The sequence below is a fragment of the Haemaphysalis longicornis genome, unplaced genomic scaffold (genome assembly GCF_048455015.1).
Source record: "Haemaphysalis longicornis isolate Haplotype H1 unplaced genomic scaffold, Haemaphysalis longicornis Haplotype H1 scaffold_8, whole genome shotgun sequence".
NCBI classification, from domain to species: domain Eukaryota; kingdom Metazoa; phylum Arthropoda; class Arachnida; order Ixodida; family Ixodidae; genus Haemaphysalis; species Haemaphysalis longicornis.
The window spans coordinates 122,569,260-122,587,192 of NW_027526445.1; the positions used below are offsets into that span (position 1 = coordinate 122,569,260).

The 17,933-nt window shown below is 48.7% G+C and overlaps 1 protein-coding gene across 1 annotated transcript in view; it reads right to left on the reverse strand.

Moving 5' to 3' along the window:
• LOC144150042 (transmembrane protein 135-like) overlaps positions 1-13,864 on the reverse strand; it is a 51,545-nt gene extending 37,681 nt beyond the window's left edge. Inside the window, exon 1 of the mRNA XM_077681840.1 lies at positions 13,105-13,864. Within this exon, the coding sequence (XP_077537966.1) occupies positions 13,105-13,260 (156 nt within the window). The 5' untranslated portion in view covers positions 13,261-13,864. The remainder of the gene's footprint in view (positions 1-13,104) is intronic.
• Positions 13,865-17,933: the final 4,069 nt, after the last annotated feature.

Consider the following 17,933-nt stretch of genomic DNA (forward strand, 5'->3'; position numbering starts at 1 on the left):
GGGAAATGGCAAATCACATGTTCGATTGTCTCTTCAACCTCGCAGGCGTCGCAGTGGGCACAACTGGCCGTCCCTATGAGGAAGGAGTAGGCTTTTGTGAAAGCCACTACCAGCCACAGCCTACAAAGTAAAGTAGACTGTGATCGAGACAGCCCACACAGAGGATGGCGCTGGAGTAGGGGTCCCGGTTGCAGAGGCGTGGATGCACAGAGTCCAGTGTATTCCATTGACTAACGGAGGTCCTACGCGCGAACTGACGAAGCACTCTCGCGGCATCGGTCCTTGAAAGCAGAAGCAAGATGGCGCTTTCACTGTCATGGCCGGTCCGGGAAGCTGCATCAGCCAAAACATCGCCGGTTATTACACAGTGACTTGGTAGCCACTGAAATGTTATGGCCCTTCACGACAGCCTGGTGATATAATTCTCGAATTTGTGTCTCCAGTTGATGGAAAAGACCGTAGCGCAGGGCTGCTCGCATACTTTGCAGGGCACCGTTGGAGCCGAAAAAATCGGCCATTTTTGGGGGGCAGCTTTCATAATGTATTGAAGAGCTTCACGGATGCCTGCAAGGTCAGTAGCCGTTCAGCTCGTGACATGGGCAACGCGGAATCGAATTTTGGTTGATTCCGATGGTATAACAACCGCACCTGCCCAGCTCGAGGACGTTACATAACCATCTGTGTACACATGCTTCCGGTCATTGTGTTGTTCGTGCAGTAACTGCATGGAAAACTGTCTGAGAGCCAGTGGTGGCAAGTAGGCCTTCTTTCCAATGCCCGGAACACGGAGACGAATCTCGGGGGTTGCCAGGCACCACAACGGGGAGTACGGTGTGACCGCAGGCGTGTAACTTGATGGTACTTCAGCCCTGTGCGCTGCGACAATGGCTGCGAATGAAGAGCGTGGTCGACTTCGAGGGAGCCGCGCAAGTTGGTGACATGGTAGCCTCGTGAGGAGCATATGATGTGTAGGCTTGCGTCTCAGTGATTACATAAGATGCTATAGGATGGTCTTGGGTAATATACATTGCTAAAAGAAAAAAAGTCACCTTGGCGTCCACCCACAAGCACACCTCGCACTCTCCAGGAAGGTATGTGGTCTTGCTCTTGCATTCGCTCATCTAGTATGTACACTTCATCACTGGTGTCTCCTTCGCTTTCAAGGTGTTCGTAGTCACTGCCAAATGACACGTTTTCGGCAACCAGGACACTGACTTGATCCTCCAACAACGGGACGTCCAACAGTTCGATAATTTCGGCAGCACTCAACAATTTATTTTTAGTAGCTCGCTCCATCCTATAATGTACTGCTTTACTAAAACAATGTAAACATCGAAAACAACGAATACGAGGCTGCAAGAATCAAACGTGCCATGGCGCACAATACTCGCAAATCTATACGTGGCTGTACCCACAAGACATTGTGCCCACTGCAGTGGACAAAGCATGAAAATTGTTCTGAAAAAAAATGATGTTGGTTTACTCAGCCGCAATATTTACAGCTGGTGACTACGAATGTATGCTCTGGCGCGTGCACACAATAGTGCACACGCAATGACATTTTGTCTAAGTTATAAGGAGGAGGAGGAATAAATATTTATTTCACGAGCGCTGGTGCTGCTGTTAGGGCACCCGCCCGGTGGGGGGCGTCCCTAGTCCGGGATGCCTAAGGCCCCTTAGGGGCCTTAGGGATGCCCTGGCCTTGGCTGGCAGTCCAGGCCCTCCTCACCAGTATGCGCTAGGTCCCAGAGTCCGGAATTTTCAGGCAAGCCACCCACGGCTCGTAAAAGGGGGAAGGGTTGAGGGGAGGGCCTGGGGTTTGTCCGCACTCCCATACTTGATGGTATACGCTTTGAGCGCGGCCTGTAGGGGCGCCACTGAAATCCCCCTGGTGGCCCGTTTCGAAAGCAGCCGCGGGAGTCTCCGGTCCTCTCCCCTCTGTCGCTGTTGCTTTTGTACGCGTTGTACCCGTTTTGTACGCGTTCGAAATACAGAATAATGTGGAGCAGGCACTCTGTTTGCAAGCGTGGTGTGTTTACGAGAGTATTAACGTTTATGACGCGATCTTAGTGCGGGACATTCGGTCTGTATGAGCGCCAGGTGTGTGTCACAGGCCGCGGCGTCCCGAAGCCGGCATATGCATGCAGCTGATTGCAATTCCGCTGCCCTGAAATTTAGTGGCAGTGTCTCCGTAAGCAGCGTTTCCTCCGATGGTCGTGTTGCGGCCATACACTATGATGTAAATCGGCTTCGTGCGCTCACGTAATCTAGCGGAGCACTCATACCTGAGTCCTGACAGTACGCAAGTTACGCTTGCAAATATCAGATATCTGATATTGATCACTACCCTGGACAAGCCAATGCGACATACATTTCACAAACATTGTACGGGAGAAGTACGATGGATAATGCAAAATTAGAGAGTTTTAGCAGTCCGTATTCTCCGTGTTGTATGTGATTACCGTGTTGACCGGGACCCGTCTGGGCACTTGCACATTCGAAGCGGTTGGGGGATTTGTCCCGCGGGCAGGCCTTCGCCATGCTCGTGCATTCGTCACGGTGGGGTGCGCCTCCTCGCCCTTCCTCCTCGCCCTTCCGCGTGCGCAGGCGCAGTCGGGTACCGGTAATCACGGTAACTACGTAAGCGACGCAACAGAAAGTCTGCTAAAACTCTCTAATTAATATACTCGGGAGTCAGCACACGGCGACAAATTTAATGGTGGGGCGTCTTGTCGCGAGGTGAGGGCTCGCAAAGGTTCACCTGTTACATTTATCCTCCACGAGAAGCGCGGAGACAGGCTTATAGAGTAATCCGCGTCCGCGACTAAACTCTTCTTCGAAACATCGCCATATATGACACAGGGAGACTGCAGAATCTAGCAAAAACCGAATTCGGAGGCCCTTATCAGGTACCACACTCTTCCAACGAGCCCGTGTGTACGAGATATCGAAGCGCCCGTTGTTAAGATCTCCAGGTGGTCAAAATTAATCCGGAGCCCTCCACTACGCTACCCGATCGCCTCCGTCGCGTCGGCGCGTTAAACCATACAATCAATCAATCAACTCTTCCAACGCTTAATTGCCTATCCTGCATTCTTCAAAAAATGCGTCCGCCGAATGATCAGCAGTTCGTTGAAGGCGAAAAACAAACGGAAAGTGAACACGCAGCTGGTGTGTTTGATTAATAAAGCGTTCATTTGTCGATTTCGTTCCGCATTTGTAAACAACGATAGTTGAGCGTCCCCCCCCCTCCCCCCGGCCTGTCTTGCGAAATATCAGTCCATATCGCATCCAGTTAGTATGGTGAATACTACATTACTTAAATGAGCGTCTTTAGCATTTCCGAAGCTGCACTAATTTAATTTTTTTTTCACCCTCGTACGACTATTCTATTTATTCCTGACTTGCAGACCAGTCTTTTTTTCCGTGGTTTCATTAACTTATAACTTGGTTCTTGCTATATAAGGCGTGAGTGGGCACATATTTAACAACGCACAGCCAATGAAAGTGCCTGACATTTTCGCGTGGCTTATATCCCCATAAAAGGCACAAGTTATTGTCAGCTATTGTGTTATCACCGTCCCCGAAACATTTTTTTACGACGTACATACTCGGAGCAAATTTAAGCCGCATTCTTTTTCGCGCTGCAAAACAAGCCAACCTCTTACGGTGCCAATATCAGGTATAAACGAGGCGACAATAAATAGAATTAACTCGTGCTGACGTGTTCGAAGGTGACAGTGGTGATATTCTGCTGCCGTCGCCGACGCCCGCAAGAACGGCCAAGGAGCGCGCAGAACCGCCTCCCCGGGTAGCTCTTGTTGGCGTTCGAGCGCTCTACCAAGACGCAGCTGTTTATTTTAAGTGCCTAAACGTGCAGTTTGCTTACAGACGTCACCATAACAAGTTGTTTAGTGCGCGTTAAGGCAAAGAGAAGCGAAAGAGAACCAAAACACTGCCTGACCACCTATCAGCCACGCCTCGCTGATCCCGCGAACGCCACGGAGAAGCGGCGGCAGGCGGCGCAGCGATCGCGAAGCTCGAGCGTTTTGGGTGTCGGGTAAGGGGTCACAGAAATTACAAATGACCGGGTATATGGCGGGGTTACAGTGTAATTCTTCTAGAACACTGTAGCGGGGTGGATGGCGTGAAGAAGCGTGCGATGAGGATAGGAGTTTGTATTCTTCGTAGGCTGGTGGCTTCTTGTCTCGATAACTCGGGATGTGGAGCAGGGAATATTCTTCTGCTTTGGCGATAGTGGGCCAATATATCTCCATATTTTACGAGAGGTTTTGTCCCTCGTAGATACCGGCCCGTGTACAAAAACGCACAGATGAATGCAACTTGTCCGCCGGAGCAGGCAGTTGGCGTCTTATGCCTGTGCTATACACGGCGACTTTCAATTGACAATTGAACGCTAGCCTGCAAGTGCGCCCTGTGCATTTACAATGGGACACTCGATAGACAATTGGTTCAACGACCTTCGAAAGGCCTCTGAAACGGTCGTGCAGCACAGCTGTTAGATTCCCAGTTCGGGAAAATAACGGTATGACGGCGTCATCTAGTGCGGCAAATGAAAACCCCTTTTGTCCACTGTAGTTTCCAATATGCACAGGGGCATCTCCGGGGCTCTGGACTTGCCTCAAAAATCGCGGAAATTTTTCCGCTGTAGTGGACAGCATTGGCTGGATTGCACTGGTTATAACACAAGACGGACTACAGATGACACATGCACTTGACCTATAGACTGCGCTCGGACAACGATTTATTAAAATAGAAATGACAAAATTTATATACAAAAAATCAAACAAGATATATTGAAAAAAAAAACGAGATGCAAAAGAAGGCAGAGGAAGTGACGATAAGCAGGTCTGAATAACCCTTTCGGTGGCATGTGCTGGTTTCACAATGATTGCTCCAGAAATCGCATTACACGTTCGCATTGCGTTCCAGGCATTTGCAAACATTGCAAATGCCTGGAAGATCTCCCGCCTGAGTGCATGTTTCGATCTTAACAAAATGGTTGTTTTGTCGAACTGGGCTTCGCATCTGCACCTCACACAATGCGCGGCCAAGTTTCCTGCACCCGTTATCTGCTGGCACGCATATCTGTGCTCTCTTAGCCTTTTATTGATGCAGCCGCCAGCTTGGCCGTTGTAATAACGACTGCAATTCAGTGGGATCTCATAAACGACACCTTGTACACAACTTATAAATTTGCGCATGTGTCTGACCTTACTTGTGTTGGACGCACTGCTGTCTGTTTTTGCCTCGACAGCCCTGCACATCCCGCCAAGTTTTCTGGGGCCGTTAAAGCTACAGGGAATTCATGTTTTCTCCCGACATTTTTTAGCCGGTGTGAGACGTCATGAACATACTTCATTCAAGACAGCAGGTCGCCTCTTATTCCTCATTATTTTCTTCCCGTCGTCCTTTCCTTTCACAATTGTCTTCAACGCCTTCTCTGACAGAGACTATCAAGGAATCGTGGCACCCCCTTCTCTTTAACCGGCAAACTTGGTTTCAAAGGCTTTCTTCGATACGGTTATAATAGGATTTCGTAAGTGCTTGCGATAGGCATCGCAATACCACGCTTCGTCATGAACAGAACGCTTGTCCTGTTGTCTCCTCTTTGTGTCGTCGTTCCGCGCAATCCTCATGGCGTTCCAAATTAGAGTGTAAGGCTATGTTCAAACTACCGACGCAAAAGCCATATCGTGACCTATGGACGTAAAACAACGGCGGGTCACGTAGTTCGGTTGGCTGAGTCGTGAAATGACGTCATTCTTTAAAGTTCTTACGACAGTTGCGGCACCAGTATGAACCCGTCCTAACGCTATGTTCAGACTACCGACGTAACAGCCATATTGTGAGCTATGGATGCAAAAAGACGGTGTTTCACTCAGTTCAGGTGGCTGAGACGTCAAATGACGTAATTACATAAAGATATTACGTCAGTTGCGAACCTTAAGTCTGAACCTGAAGTCTGAACCTGGCCTAAGGAAGTAATCCTTTTTGAGACCTGGTGCGATAACACCGGCACGTGTGTCCGTCACTATTCATGAGGCTCAGCTCCGAGAGCTGCAGCATGCAACACTGGACCGTATGCAACAAAGGATTAAAGCAGTTCGATACGCTTGTGAAACATTGATTGATTGATTGATTGATTGATTGATTGATTGATTGATTGATTGATTGTAGGGTTTAACGCGCCGACGCAACGCAGGCGATGAGGCGCGCCGTAGAGGAGGGCTCCGGATTAATTTTGACCACCTGGGGATCTTCAACGTGCGCCGAAATCTCGTACAAACGGGCATTTTTGCTTTTCGCCTCAATCAGCAAAGCGACCGCCGCGGCCGGGAATCGAACCCGCGACCTCGTGCTCAGCAGCAAAATGCCTTGGCCACCGAGCCGCGGCCCGCTTGTGAAACATCAGCCCCTAATATCCATTTCTCAGAGAGAGTAGGTTACAAACAAACTACTATGCAAAAAGGGGAGCGCTGAAGTAATTCGGCGCGCTTACGTAACAGCGGCGGCTGCCTGCCGGAATAAGTCCGGGCGTGGTTCGCATAATGTCGGTAAAACGCACGTAAAGCTCAAGTGACCGCTTCGAGCGGTTTCCGGGGATAACGCCAACAGGATAACCATCGATTTTAACTGCGTCCGGAGACGTCATAGAGAGGAACTTCAGGAGCCGGCGGCGATGAGTACGAGTGTCGATATGATCGCACCGCGCAAAGGCAAGGACGGTATACCTGGCGGCGCCCGTCTTGCGAACCCCTTTCCGTATGGTATTCGGCGCCGTGCCATCCGGGTGATCATATCGGCAACGAACTCTTACTACTCCAGTATGAGGGGGGGGGGGGGGGGGTCATAAAAAATTGGTAAAAGGAAAGCATTAAAGGACGAAAAAGTAAAAAAAAATATCCTACAACAAAATAAACATACGAAGCCAATAATTTATTCAAATTAAAGATACGTACTTCGAGATGACGTCGCTCTCGAAGTAACTTTCCGACTTTTTCCTCCTTTCTTTCCACAGTGAAATTGCAAAGCGGCTGATCTTCGGTGTGGCAAAGGACACTGAAGCCGCATGTCGTTGGTGCGCAGCTTATCCGAACGAAAACACTTATTGGTCATGATTTGTTGAGAGGCAGCGTTATTTCCGTTCGGCCGGCGGCCACGGAGCGTTCATAAGCCAACTTGCTCTGGGAATAAAGTGATCTCTCTCTCTCTCTCTCCCTCTCTCTCTCTCTCTCTCTCTTTCTCTCTCTCTCTCTCTCTCTCTCGTCCCTCCCCCCACTTCGGGATCGAAAAATTAGGAGTGGGGGGTGGGGGGCGGGTTGCCCTCCGCCTTACCCCCCTCCCGCGTATGCCAGTGGGCCAGTGTAGGTATGCATAAGATTTTATTTGCGACAGCTTGTCGGGGGCATCCAATAAGTTCCTTTATTATGACACAAAGAGCACTGCAGAGAATTCCGACGAATGCGTCATCATTAATGCGGTTAATCATGACGGAGAGACGTGTGAGCAACCCTAGCGCCCCAGCTTCCACGCGACCGCGAAGAGTGGAAAAAAGGGAAAGAGAATGTATAAGAACTAAAATTATGAATTGCGAAGGTGGGTTATCAGTGAAGCTTGTGGCCACGTGACATATAGGAGACACAGTATTTGAGAAGAAATGTATCAACATACTTTTTTTTTAGCACTGACAGCCGTCATTCCTGAGAGACGCATACATACACGCGCACATCTTTATTTTCACTTCGTTGATCTTGAAAATGGCGCCTGTCTATAACTGATCTACGGAATGCATACCCAAGTGATAAGACGTATAAGACTGAGGTACAGATCATATTTTGAACGGCGTGCGACTTTGGTGTTCACCTCGTGGTGTTGACCGCCCCAAAGAAACGTGGTTTTTTCCAACGCATCGCGTTATAGAATGTCTCTCTCTTCAAATGCACGTGGGGCCTCTGGAGTTTTTCTTCCCGCGCAACAGGAATGTATGGAGCCCTGGATTTAAAAGCTTTGCTTCAGAAGATGTTTCCAAAGTGCGCTTTGTCTGCCGTTTGCTTTATGGGTGAACGCAGAGGAATTGTCGTGCGCAGAAATTTCGGAGTGAAAGCTAAAACGCCCACAATCGTAGGCCGTTTACACGTTAGACCCGTATTTCCCATCATCTGCAGGGCTGCCCAATGGCTAGCTGCTACTTAACGCTGTAATTATATGCGCCGGGGCGCTTTAGAGGTACATTATGCGGAGTAGTATTCGTCAGATTTAACCCGCTCACTCTCATAACCTAATTCCTCCACTCAGCGTTTAAATATCTTCTAGCAACATAATTATGTACCGAAAAATAAGGAAATGCCGAAGACACTACACTTATAATGCATGCAAATTGTCATGCATTGTTTGCTAGGGGCCCTGGCGTAATTGGACACATTTTTCTTCAAAGGCTGGCGAAAATAAAATTTAAGTGACGCTCCCTAATGTGTAAGCAACATGCGTAGGGTGCTGCAGCCGCCACTTTTATGAAAGTAGTTCTTTTACGGAAAAAAAAAGAGAAAAGCAAATACGCTTAAATTCTTATATCATCTTTGTGTAATAAGGCGATATCTAATTGCGCCAGTTTTCGCTTTACTGAGAAATATTCGTTATTTGTGGACCGAAGATCATCATCAGCGACATCCCGTACAAGGCACTGTAAAAGTGAGGAAGCAGCAGCCTCGTGGAGCGGGCAGAATCATCATCTAGTTTTTCTGCCATTGCGTTCGCATTAAACCTACTCAGTGGAAGCGTCCTGCGGTCTCTCGTTACGAAATATTGTGCCGTTCCAATGAGTAGGTTTAATGAGAACGCAATAGCAGAAAAACTAGATGATTGCTGCACGCTCCACGAGGAAAGGCTGCTACTTCCTCACTTCCATCGGGCCTTGCGCGGTGTATCTTCTGATAATGACCTTCAACAATTTCCCTGTAATTTCGTAACATCATCGGGCCTAACTTTATCCTTCTTAATTTTTTCGCTCTAACGCGTTGTCTTAAAATGGCGCCCCACGGCTCTCTTTCCGCCTCACACACACCGCGGAGGCCCATTAATGCATTGTGTAACTGGGCCTGAGATTACGGTTATAAAAGGAGCTCTACGAAACCTAAAGAAAGAAAGAAAAGAAATCATATTACTTGCGTCACTATAACCAATTATGAAGCAGGATACCGAGAGCGTGCTTAATTTCGGGTATTCGCTCACTTTCATGAACGCATGCGGATCATTAGGGCGAGATGCGCTTTCTCCTCGCCAGATCTCGCTCACAATTTTTAACTCCGTGGTCAGGGTGGTGACGTAAAATCGCCCGCGAAAGCGGCTTGCTAGCAAAGAGGGTATGCACATTCCAGGAATTCACGAGGACGCCATTAATAGTATTGCCGGCCCTGCCGGCTTAATAGCGGGGCTGGAGGTGGTAACGTGTTGTAGAAAATTGTTGGAGGCACGCGAAGTAATCTTTGGAGCATTAGAACGACTTGTTAAGCGAATTCGTAAACACAGTTCGTTTTGCCAGTAATATGCGTGTGAAGTGCAGTCATGCGCCACTGGATGTGATATTGATGAGGTAATAACAATAGGTGGAATTTTTTTTTTAATTTTGGAGGGTTCTTATCCCACCGTATACGCTGCCCCATGCAAATCCTGCCCCCAACCCGGCACCCTGTACCACACGGTATGGGAGTGCCAGCAATCCCGTATATCCTCACCCCTAACCCAACCCTATATATGAGCAGTGGGTGGAGCTGCTGACCAGCTCCGACCTCCCACAGCAGCGAAAATTGGGGGAGAGGGCACGGATGGCCATCACAGCCCAAGGCATCCCGGACTAAGGAAGCCTCCCACCGGGAGGGTGCCCGAACATCAGCACTTCGACTCAATAGGTTTATTCATCCCCATCATTTGGAGGTTTTACATTCCAAAGGTACACCTGCAGCTATGAGGAGCGCCTTGCGTGGTGGCGTGCTCCAAATTAATTTCGACCGCGTGGGGATCTTCGGCGTGCGCAGAAGTCTCGACACAAGATAAGAGGGTCAAGCGTTTATCTCTTCTTTCTTGTGTCCCGTCCATCACGCTGTTTTCCTCACTTCGATCATGTACCATGTAGCCCAAGTTTCAACACTTTTGACGTTTAAACGCTGCCGGTGACGTAGACGCTTCAAAGATCCTCGCAGTAGAGAGAAGAGAGAGAATGAAAGTTTATTTGGATGCCGACTGGAGTCGACAGCACCGATATATACAGGGTGTCCCAGCTATTATGCACCAAGATTTAAAAAAAGAATAAAGGCGTAACTCCAAAGAAACCAGGTGCATAATATTTGCACTACTGTGAAGAAGCGCACAGTATTTTTTCGTTAATGAGACTTAATTAATTGTAATTAATTATCTAACTCGAGAAATACTGTCCTAATCACTAAAGTGTCAATGAGGCACTTGTAGGTAACCACGAGGGGCATCTAACTGAGCTATTTTCAGCCACGAACTAATTGCGTACACATTTATTCTGACTGATAAAGGAAACCCGTGAAATATGAAAAATACCACGTGACGGCGCCTCCGCGCGCACCGTAAAGCAACGCCCTCAAACAGGCTGCCGCTGAGTTAGCCAGAACGAAATAGACAAAAGAAAAAAAGAAGAAATCGCGACCGAGTTTGTTCCTTACCTGCACACGCGTCCCGCGAATCTTGCTGCTGCTGCTCCTTCCATGCATGCTATTATCAAGGTGATGCGCTGTCTCTTCGGGCGGGTAACACGCGAAGCAGTTGCTTTCAATCAGCTTTGTTTGGGGACGCTGCTTTACAATGCGCGCGTAAGCGTCGTCGCGTGGTATTTTTCATATTTCGCGGGTTTCCTTTATCAGTCAGAATAAATGTGTACGCAATTAGTTCGTGGCTGAAAATAGCTCAGTTAGATGCCCCTCGTGGTTACCTACAAGTGCCTCATTGACACTTTAGTGATTAGGACAGTATTTCGGGAGTTAGATAATTAATTACAATTAATTAATTAAGTCTCATTAACGAAAAAAAAATACTCTCCGCTTCTTCACAGTACTGCAAACATTATGCAATAGGTTTTCTTCGAGTTACGCAATTTCTCTTTTTTAAATCTTGGAGCATGATAGCTGGGACACCCTGTAGAAACATGTCCAGATCCACTTAGTGTTCCTCTGTGTGCACCGTCGGCGAGTTTTCGGACGGCCTTTAGGTCTCCCCGACGCCGGATGCCGCATTTTCGCTTTGTGGGGCATTAAATGCTTTCTAAGTGAATGCTAAGCCTAGCTCTGTGAGTGGGGGCGTGGATCGTATACGGAGCCTATCGATGGAATCACGCTCCCTATCGCCATCGGGAACAGGAGGGGAACAAGAGAGAGTGTTTGCGCGTGCTTGTGCATGTGTGAACACCCGTGACCTTCGAAAGAGGAATTGACCCAAAGATTCTTATTTGTCTCCTTAAGTGCGCGTTTCTTCAAATTAGGTCCCAGATTGTCACGGATGGTGCGATCAGCAAGCTGCCTTGAGCTGCTACTCACTCGTCCTCTGTGTACGTCCTCACGGTGCCTTGACATTCCTGTCCGCTTTTGGGTGAACGCGTTCAAATTGCGGTTCGGCCTGCATTCCCTTGGCAAATCCATTGAACTGAAATGCCCACGATTTCAAACAGATGCTACCGCCGTTGTGGTTTAACTGGTTTGTTTATTGGAGAGGTTGGAAGCGATTGTGCGCCCGGCTACTTCATTTCCCCAACAAAGGGTCATAGACCCGGCTATACAAATCAACTGTTCACGACAATTTTCGTGAGTTCTAATAGTTGTCTATAAAATCCCCCGTTCACGGATTTACGGTAAAAAGCTAATACGCTGCCTAATACTTTGGCGCTATTCCTGTCGAGGTAAAACACGCACTCAAGGCACGAACAACATTGTTTTGAAGACCCACATCAGGCCATGGTCCTCGTAAAGATGCTAAACACATCCCACGATGGTTATCTAATGGCAGTTTGTTTTAGAGAATATTATATGATGTATGCTACAAGCTACACAAACAACAAATGTTCGTTTGTTCGTATGCGACCGCGTTCCCACCGCCATCGTATTGTAATAACCATGGACAGTTTTTAACACCACAAATTGCAGAATTACCAATGGGGCCATGACACCGTTCCTCCCCATATTGTTGTCGTTGTGATTGAGAACGTCTTTATTATGCGAACGGGCTGCCGGTTTCGCCGATATGCGGCGCGAAAGTAGGCACAGTGGCAGGACTGCACAAATTGGGCGCTGTTTGTCACTTGACATCAACATGCACTGGCGTATACAGCGAAGAATTCGTAGTGGTAAGGTCGTCGTGTTTAAAACGGCGTACTGGGTAATATTAGTCCCAGGGAGTGAGAGTTTCAGCATGGTGCACGGCCGTGCACAACACAGGTATAATTGATAAATCACAATTCCACATTGCTCGCGCGGAAGGGCGTATCCAGTAAGAAATGTGCTGAGATCAGTGGAGTCGTTTATGCTACAAGCGCGTATTTCAGCTTTGAGTGGTGAGAATTTCACCCAACCTGGATTTGAAAAGCTTGTTAATAAATGTCAGGGTAGTCATTGCTAGATTTATCTTTCTCGAAATAGAACTCAGGAAGATTTTTTTCCAAGTTGAGCCTCCGTTCGAAAAAGAAAGAGCGCCCGTTCTGAAGGAACCAGGATTTTTTGAGACGGACACACACAAAGTAGAACTGACACCGCAAACACATACCACAAGTTCGGGAATGTGCGACTCGAAACGGACGCTATTGCAACGGACAGCTACTACAAAATTCATCCCTAGGTATGTACATAGCGGTCGTCGTTTATTCTCGTAACCTTTACCTTTGAAGAATGAATCGGGCCCCCCAAAAAATTCTTCAAGCAATAACTGCACTTATTATTCTATACGGCCGCTCACAATCTAGGCACGCTTACAAAAGCCAATCAGGGACGGTAACTTTTCTTCAGTAGGACAGCAGAGCTAGTCTTGCTGCCCTGGTCGCCAAAGACCATCCCTCCACAAAGGTACGAGCCATACCGAGTAGAAAAAGAGGTGAAGCGGGAGCGTCGACGCCATCACGTCCTTGAAGAGATCCATCCACGCCCGATGGCACATAGGCGTCCACGTGTGAGCCGTCTCGTAGCAGTTGAACGGCAGCTGGACGTCCCACAGGTTGCTCCATACCTGGCCCATGGCGGAAGGGTCGTCCTGCTGAGCCGCCTGGCGACGTCTTCACCCGTCGCCGGACAGTAAGCAACTGTGAAGCGGCTGGCGGTCCGAGACAATGGTCAGTCAGTTGGAGCAAACGTACATGCGTTAAGGATTGTTGCCGCCACCGGGAACACACACACACACACAGGCGAGCGAAGACAATGGTCAAGCGTGGACGGCCTTGGAAAGAGTTGACGCCGAGGGCGGCTTGTATGAGTGGCGCTATAAGTGGGACTGTCTTCCGTCACCTGTGTGACACTGCTTCTAGTTCGGCGCGTGCTCCTGGTGATCTCAGCGGTGACCACCGCCGCAGCACTGCTGCTGGCGGGCAGCCCATCGCGACGTCGGTGAGCTGGAAGACCTCGTAGTGCGAACGAGACCGTATCTGACATTGCAATGCGGCTTGCTTTGCAGGGGCGTCGAGGTTGTAAAAGAAAGATTGCGATAAAAATTGGAGAGCGTAGGTTCTGTTGGGAAAGAAGGAAGGAAGGAAGGAAGGATGGCCGACCACCACCAGCGACAGAGTGCGTACGCCGCGAGGGCGCCGCCTCGCCGCCCTTGACCAAATGCGTCGGGCGAGAAGTATAGACTACTTCCCGCACGTACGTTCGCCGTGTCCACATAACGGGCAGATTTCCTCGTTGTTCCGTGGGAATTGCAACACGCTTTCCCCGCACCGCGCGACTAATATCACGCTGCTGCTCTTTTTCCCTCCGTCTGTTGTCTCGTGGCCCCGGTCGCTTTTCCGGAATCCTTGCTCCGCGAGCGCCACGGGCCATGGCTCGGTGCGGCGGCTTCACGATGGCCGGGGTGCGTCCACTGGATGTGGAAGATTAGCAAGGGAAAGTGTTGCGTAATGTGGTTATACAAGAAAACGAAAGCTAGCGCGGTGTTGCCGCTGTCTTTGTGCACATGTGGTATGTCCTCGTCGCGCAGTCGAATGCCTCTCGCTGCGTGTCACCCGCGGAAATCTATGTACCGTCTTGAATGAAAGCAAAATGTTTTTATTTCTTTACCGTCGTTTTATTTATGTATCTGTCTTTTGCTGGAGCGTACCGAGCGTCCCTGTTTAAGTCTAGGGGAAGAAGATGCGCAAGTTATAAGCTGACCTGCAAAGTTGTCCTTTAGAGTGCCTGTAGCTTTGAAAATTAAAAAAAAATGATTAAATTTCGATCGATCCATCGATAGATCGATTAAGCAATCAATCAATCAATCAATCAATCAATCAATCAATCAATCAATCAATCAATCAATCAATCAATCAATCAATCAATCAATAATTCGATCATATATTCAAATAATCATTTAATGATCCAATCGCTCACAATATTTATATTATCAACCAATGAAAACCAACAACCTCGGCATTGTAACTGTTTTGTAATTTTTAACTCAGGTGCTAACAAAACTAATAACACAGTCATTACGCCATGTGGTCAGGTGATCAATTAAATTGTTCAATGTATGAACAAAGCTCTGGAGCTAATAATTCATTGGCAAATTAACCCCTAAGCCAGCGTACCAAATAAGGCACAGCGATGGAAGATCACCTCAATAGCTTTGGTCTCACGTCGCACACTGCGAGTTCTAAAACCAAGAAGAAATAGGGGTATAAACGGAGGACACAAAAACAGCGGGGCCACCGCTCGTACCGTCCTCTTGCTCGGTGTCGTCAGCGCCCTAATCTGCAAAGTGGATGTACTCGATTAAATGGCAAGGTGGCTCATAAGGCCACCCAAAGTGAAGCCATATACCAATCCAGATCGTTACAGTAACTGTCGCCAAATGACGACTTTATTTTGTTCCTCTTGTAATCTATAAAAGACCGCCTTCTAAAAACAGTAGAGCAACTAATGTCCGCAAAGTGAACACAGTTCAGAAAGCGGCCTGGTTTTCCCCCAGTTCCGAAAAAGATACATTTCAGCCGACGCACCGCCTTCAGCGCTGACGACATCGGCGTGTTTCTCCTGCATAAAAAAACAACACTCACGCAAACACTTGGCCGGTGCACGGTGTTATATTTACCCAAGGACGCGGCCAGTTCTTCCGTATCGTCAAAGAATTCCCCCTCGCACCCGGCAGCCGCGCGTTTTTATCGTGTCAGAAGCGGATTTGTTAACTTTATAATCGGTTCGGTGGAGTTAGGTTGGGTTATCCAATAGTACCGGTAATCAGATGAGCTAGGAGTCACCTAATCGGACTAGCGACCCCCTGAAGGTCATATTGCTTTATTTGGGGAGGAGGTGAGCGCAAGATAAATCAAATCAAATCAAATCAAATCAAATCAAATCAAATTTATTCGATATTTTCGTTACAAATGCCGCAGACAAAAAGCCACAAAGATGAGGGTGGACGGGGCCTGCCCACCTTGATGCAGGCATTTATAAAATAGGAAGAGTGCGTAATGAACACGAATACATGACATAGACACCGAAAGCGCCTGTAGATTCGTTTCGGTGATTTTACAGCAAGTCTCTCTTTTTTAAAGCCTTGATATGTGTTTTTACTCATCGTGCCTTTGAAAGATATATCTCAAACGTTTAATTGCCTTCAGCTCGGTTGGGCAACGTCGCAAGTTCAGGATGACTGACGCGTGTACGCATAGCCACAAAACATTGGGTTAAAGAGAACGGTCATGCAAGTAAAACAAAATAGTTTGCACGTTGGGCTTTGAAGTCATAGCAGCAGCCTAATAATGCTCACCCTAAAATATACTGTTTATATCCGTGCATTCATAGCCCAAGGGGAGTTACGTGACGCTTTTGACAATATGTCTACAAGAAAAGACGTTCGCCGTGCCGTCCGTCATCCTGTATGGAACCTCCTGGTGGTTTAGTTCTGCCGTGGAGTGCCGTCGGACGGCACTTGCGCAGCTTAGCAATATTTTCACCCCGTGGCTGAAAAATCATACTCTATATGTTCAGGGGTCGGCAACATCTTGAGGTGGAGGGCCGAGTGGCAGGAAGCCGACACGGCGGAGGTTCCGTAAAGAGAATTGAATTACACGAATTGACAATAATATCTGACAATAATTGACAACAGTGTGGCTAAGTGTGAAGATGTGGGGCAATGCCAACTGGCAGCAATCAATTTTTTGTTGTTGATTACCGTACAACCTCATTTCATGTGAAAACTGGCGTGCCAGCCTTCAGAAAGGAAGTGATAGGAGGGGTGGGGGTTTTAACGACGTGCTGGGGGCCGCAGGTTGTCGACCCCTGTCCTAGATCAATTTATGGTGCGTGCGTGGTTATAATTAAGGTTGTTTGTTTCTTTTAGGCAGGCCGCAGCGCTATGAGTATTAGCGCATATGGTCACACTGAGCCGTTCAGTGTGTAAAGTTCAGAAATGACGAAACAGCGATTCACGAGGGACTTTTGTTTCCCTAGAAAACGGCGACGCCTTGTTGGTTCACTTAAAAGGTTTAGCAGGTTGTCAAGGCATCCTGACCGGCGTCGCACTTAACGTGAAACACAGCATAGCGCAAACGTTCTTACAACTACAAAAAAAAAACAACAACAAAAAAACAAAGATACCTGAAACGCAGCGCAGCTATTTAGTCATTGTGGCGGACAAACGAACATCGTGCTCTAGTAATTTATTATTTAAAGCAAAAGATCTACGCGGAACCTCCGAGAGCGCTTCGTCACGCGGAGTCCACAAATATCACGGCACGACTTTGACCATGGCGCTTCTGCCGGTATTCCTACCGTGCTGCGCCGTCGATGGTAGCGAATTAGACGAGCTCTAGTCGATGCGTAGATGTCGCTCAATTTTATTTACGTGTTTTACAAAGCACGCGCTCTCGTTTTCCCGGATTGGGTTCATTGCGTACATTCAGACTGATATCTAACCTTGTGGTGAATCTCGAAATGGAATACTTGTACAAAGATCCCTCCGGAAACGTGCGTACGTAGTGCGCCGTACAGTTCAATGCAAAGGAATAGTCTATACCACCCGGCGACTCGTTAATGTGCGTCAAGAGTTGGACGCTCTGACCGAGCAGATAGAAGACATCGACAAGTGGTCGCGTGAGCTCAACGCGGTGACACGGGCAGCCACAACGGAGGTGGAGGCAGACGAAGGGACCCCGCAAGTCGACAGCCGCCTAGCACACCTGCTGGAGGCGAGGAACTCACTGAGGGCCCGGTGGAAGCGACAACGCCACAACCGGAGGCTCCGTAAACGCATCGCCCTACTAAACACCGAGATCGAAAAGCACAGCGAGGTGCTCTGCCGGCAGCAGTGGCAGGCGGTCTGTCAGGAAGCGGACGGCCAAATCCACAAGAGCAGAACCTGGCACCTGCTCCGTCATCTGCTGGACGAGAGCAAGACGAAGGGGACGCAGCACCACATCCTTGCCCGGACACTACACAAGGCGAAGCAGGAGCTCGGCGAAGCTGAGGTCCGCCGGCGCATCGACAACAAATACCTTCCGTCCAGCCCGCCGACCCCCTCCCGAGTTACGCGGGCGAGGCTAACGCCAAGCTCGACGCCGACATCGAGGAGTGGGAGGTCCGGGCAGTCATTCAAACCATCAACTGCAAGTCGGCCCCGGGGCCGGACGGGGTGTCGAACAAAGCGCTGCGCAACCTCAGCGACGCGGCCATAACGGCGCTGACGGGTTACTTTAACAAGTGCTGGCGGGCGGGCAAGCT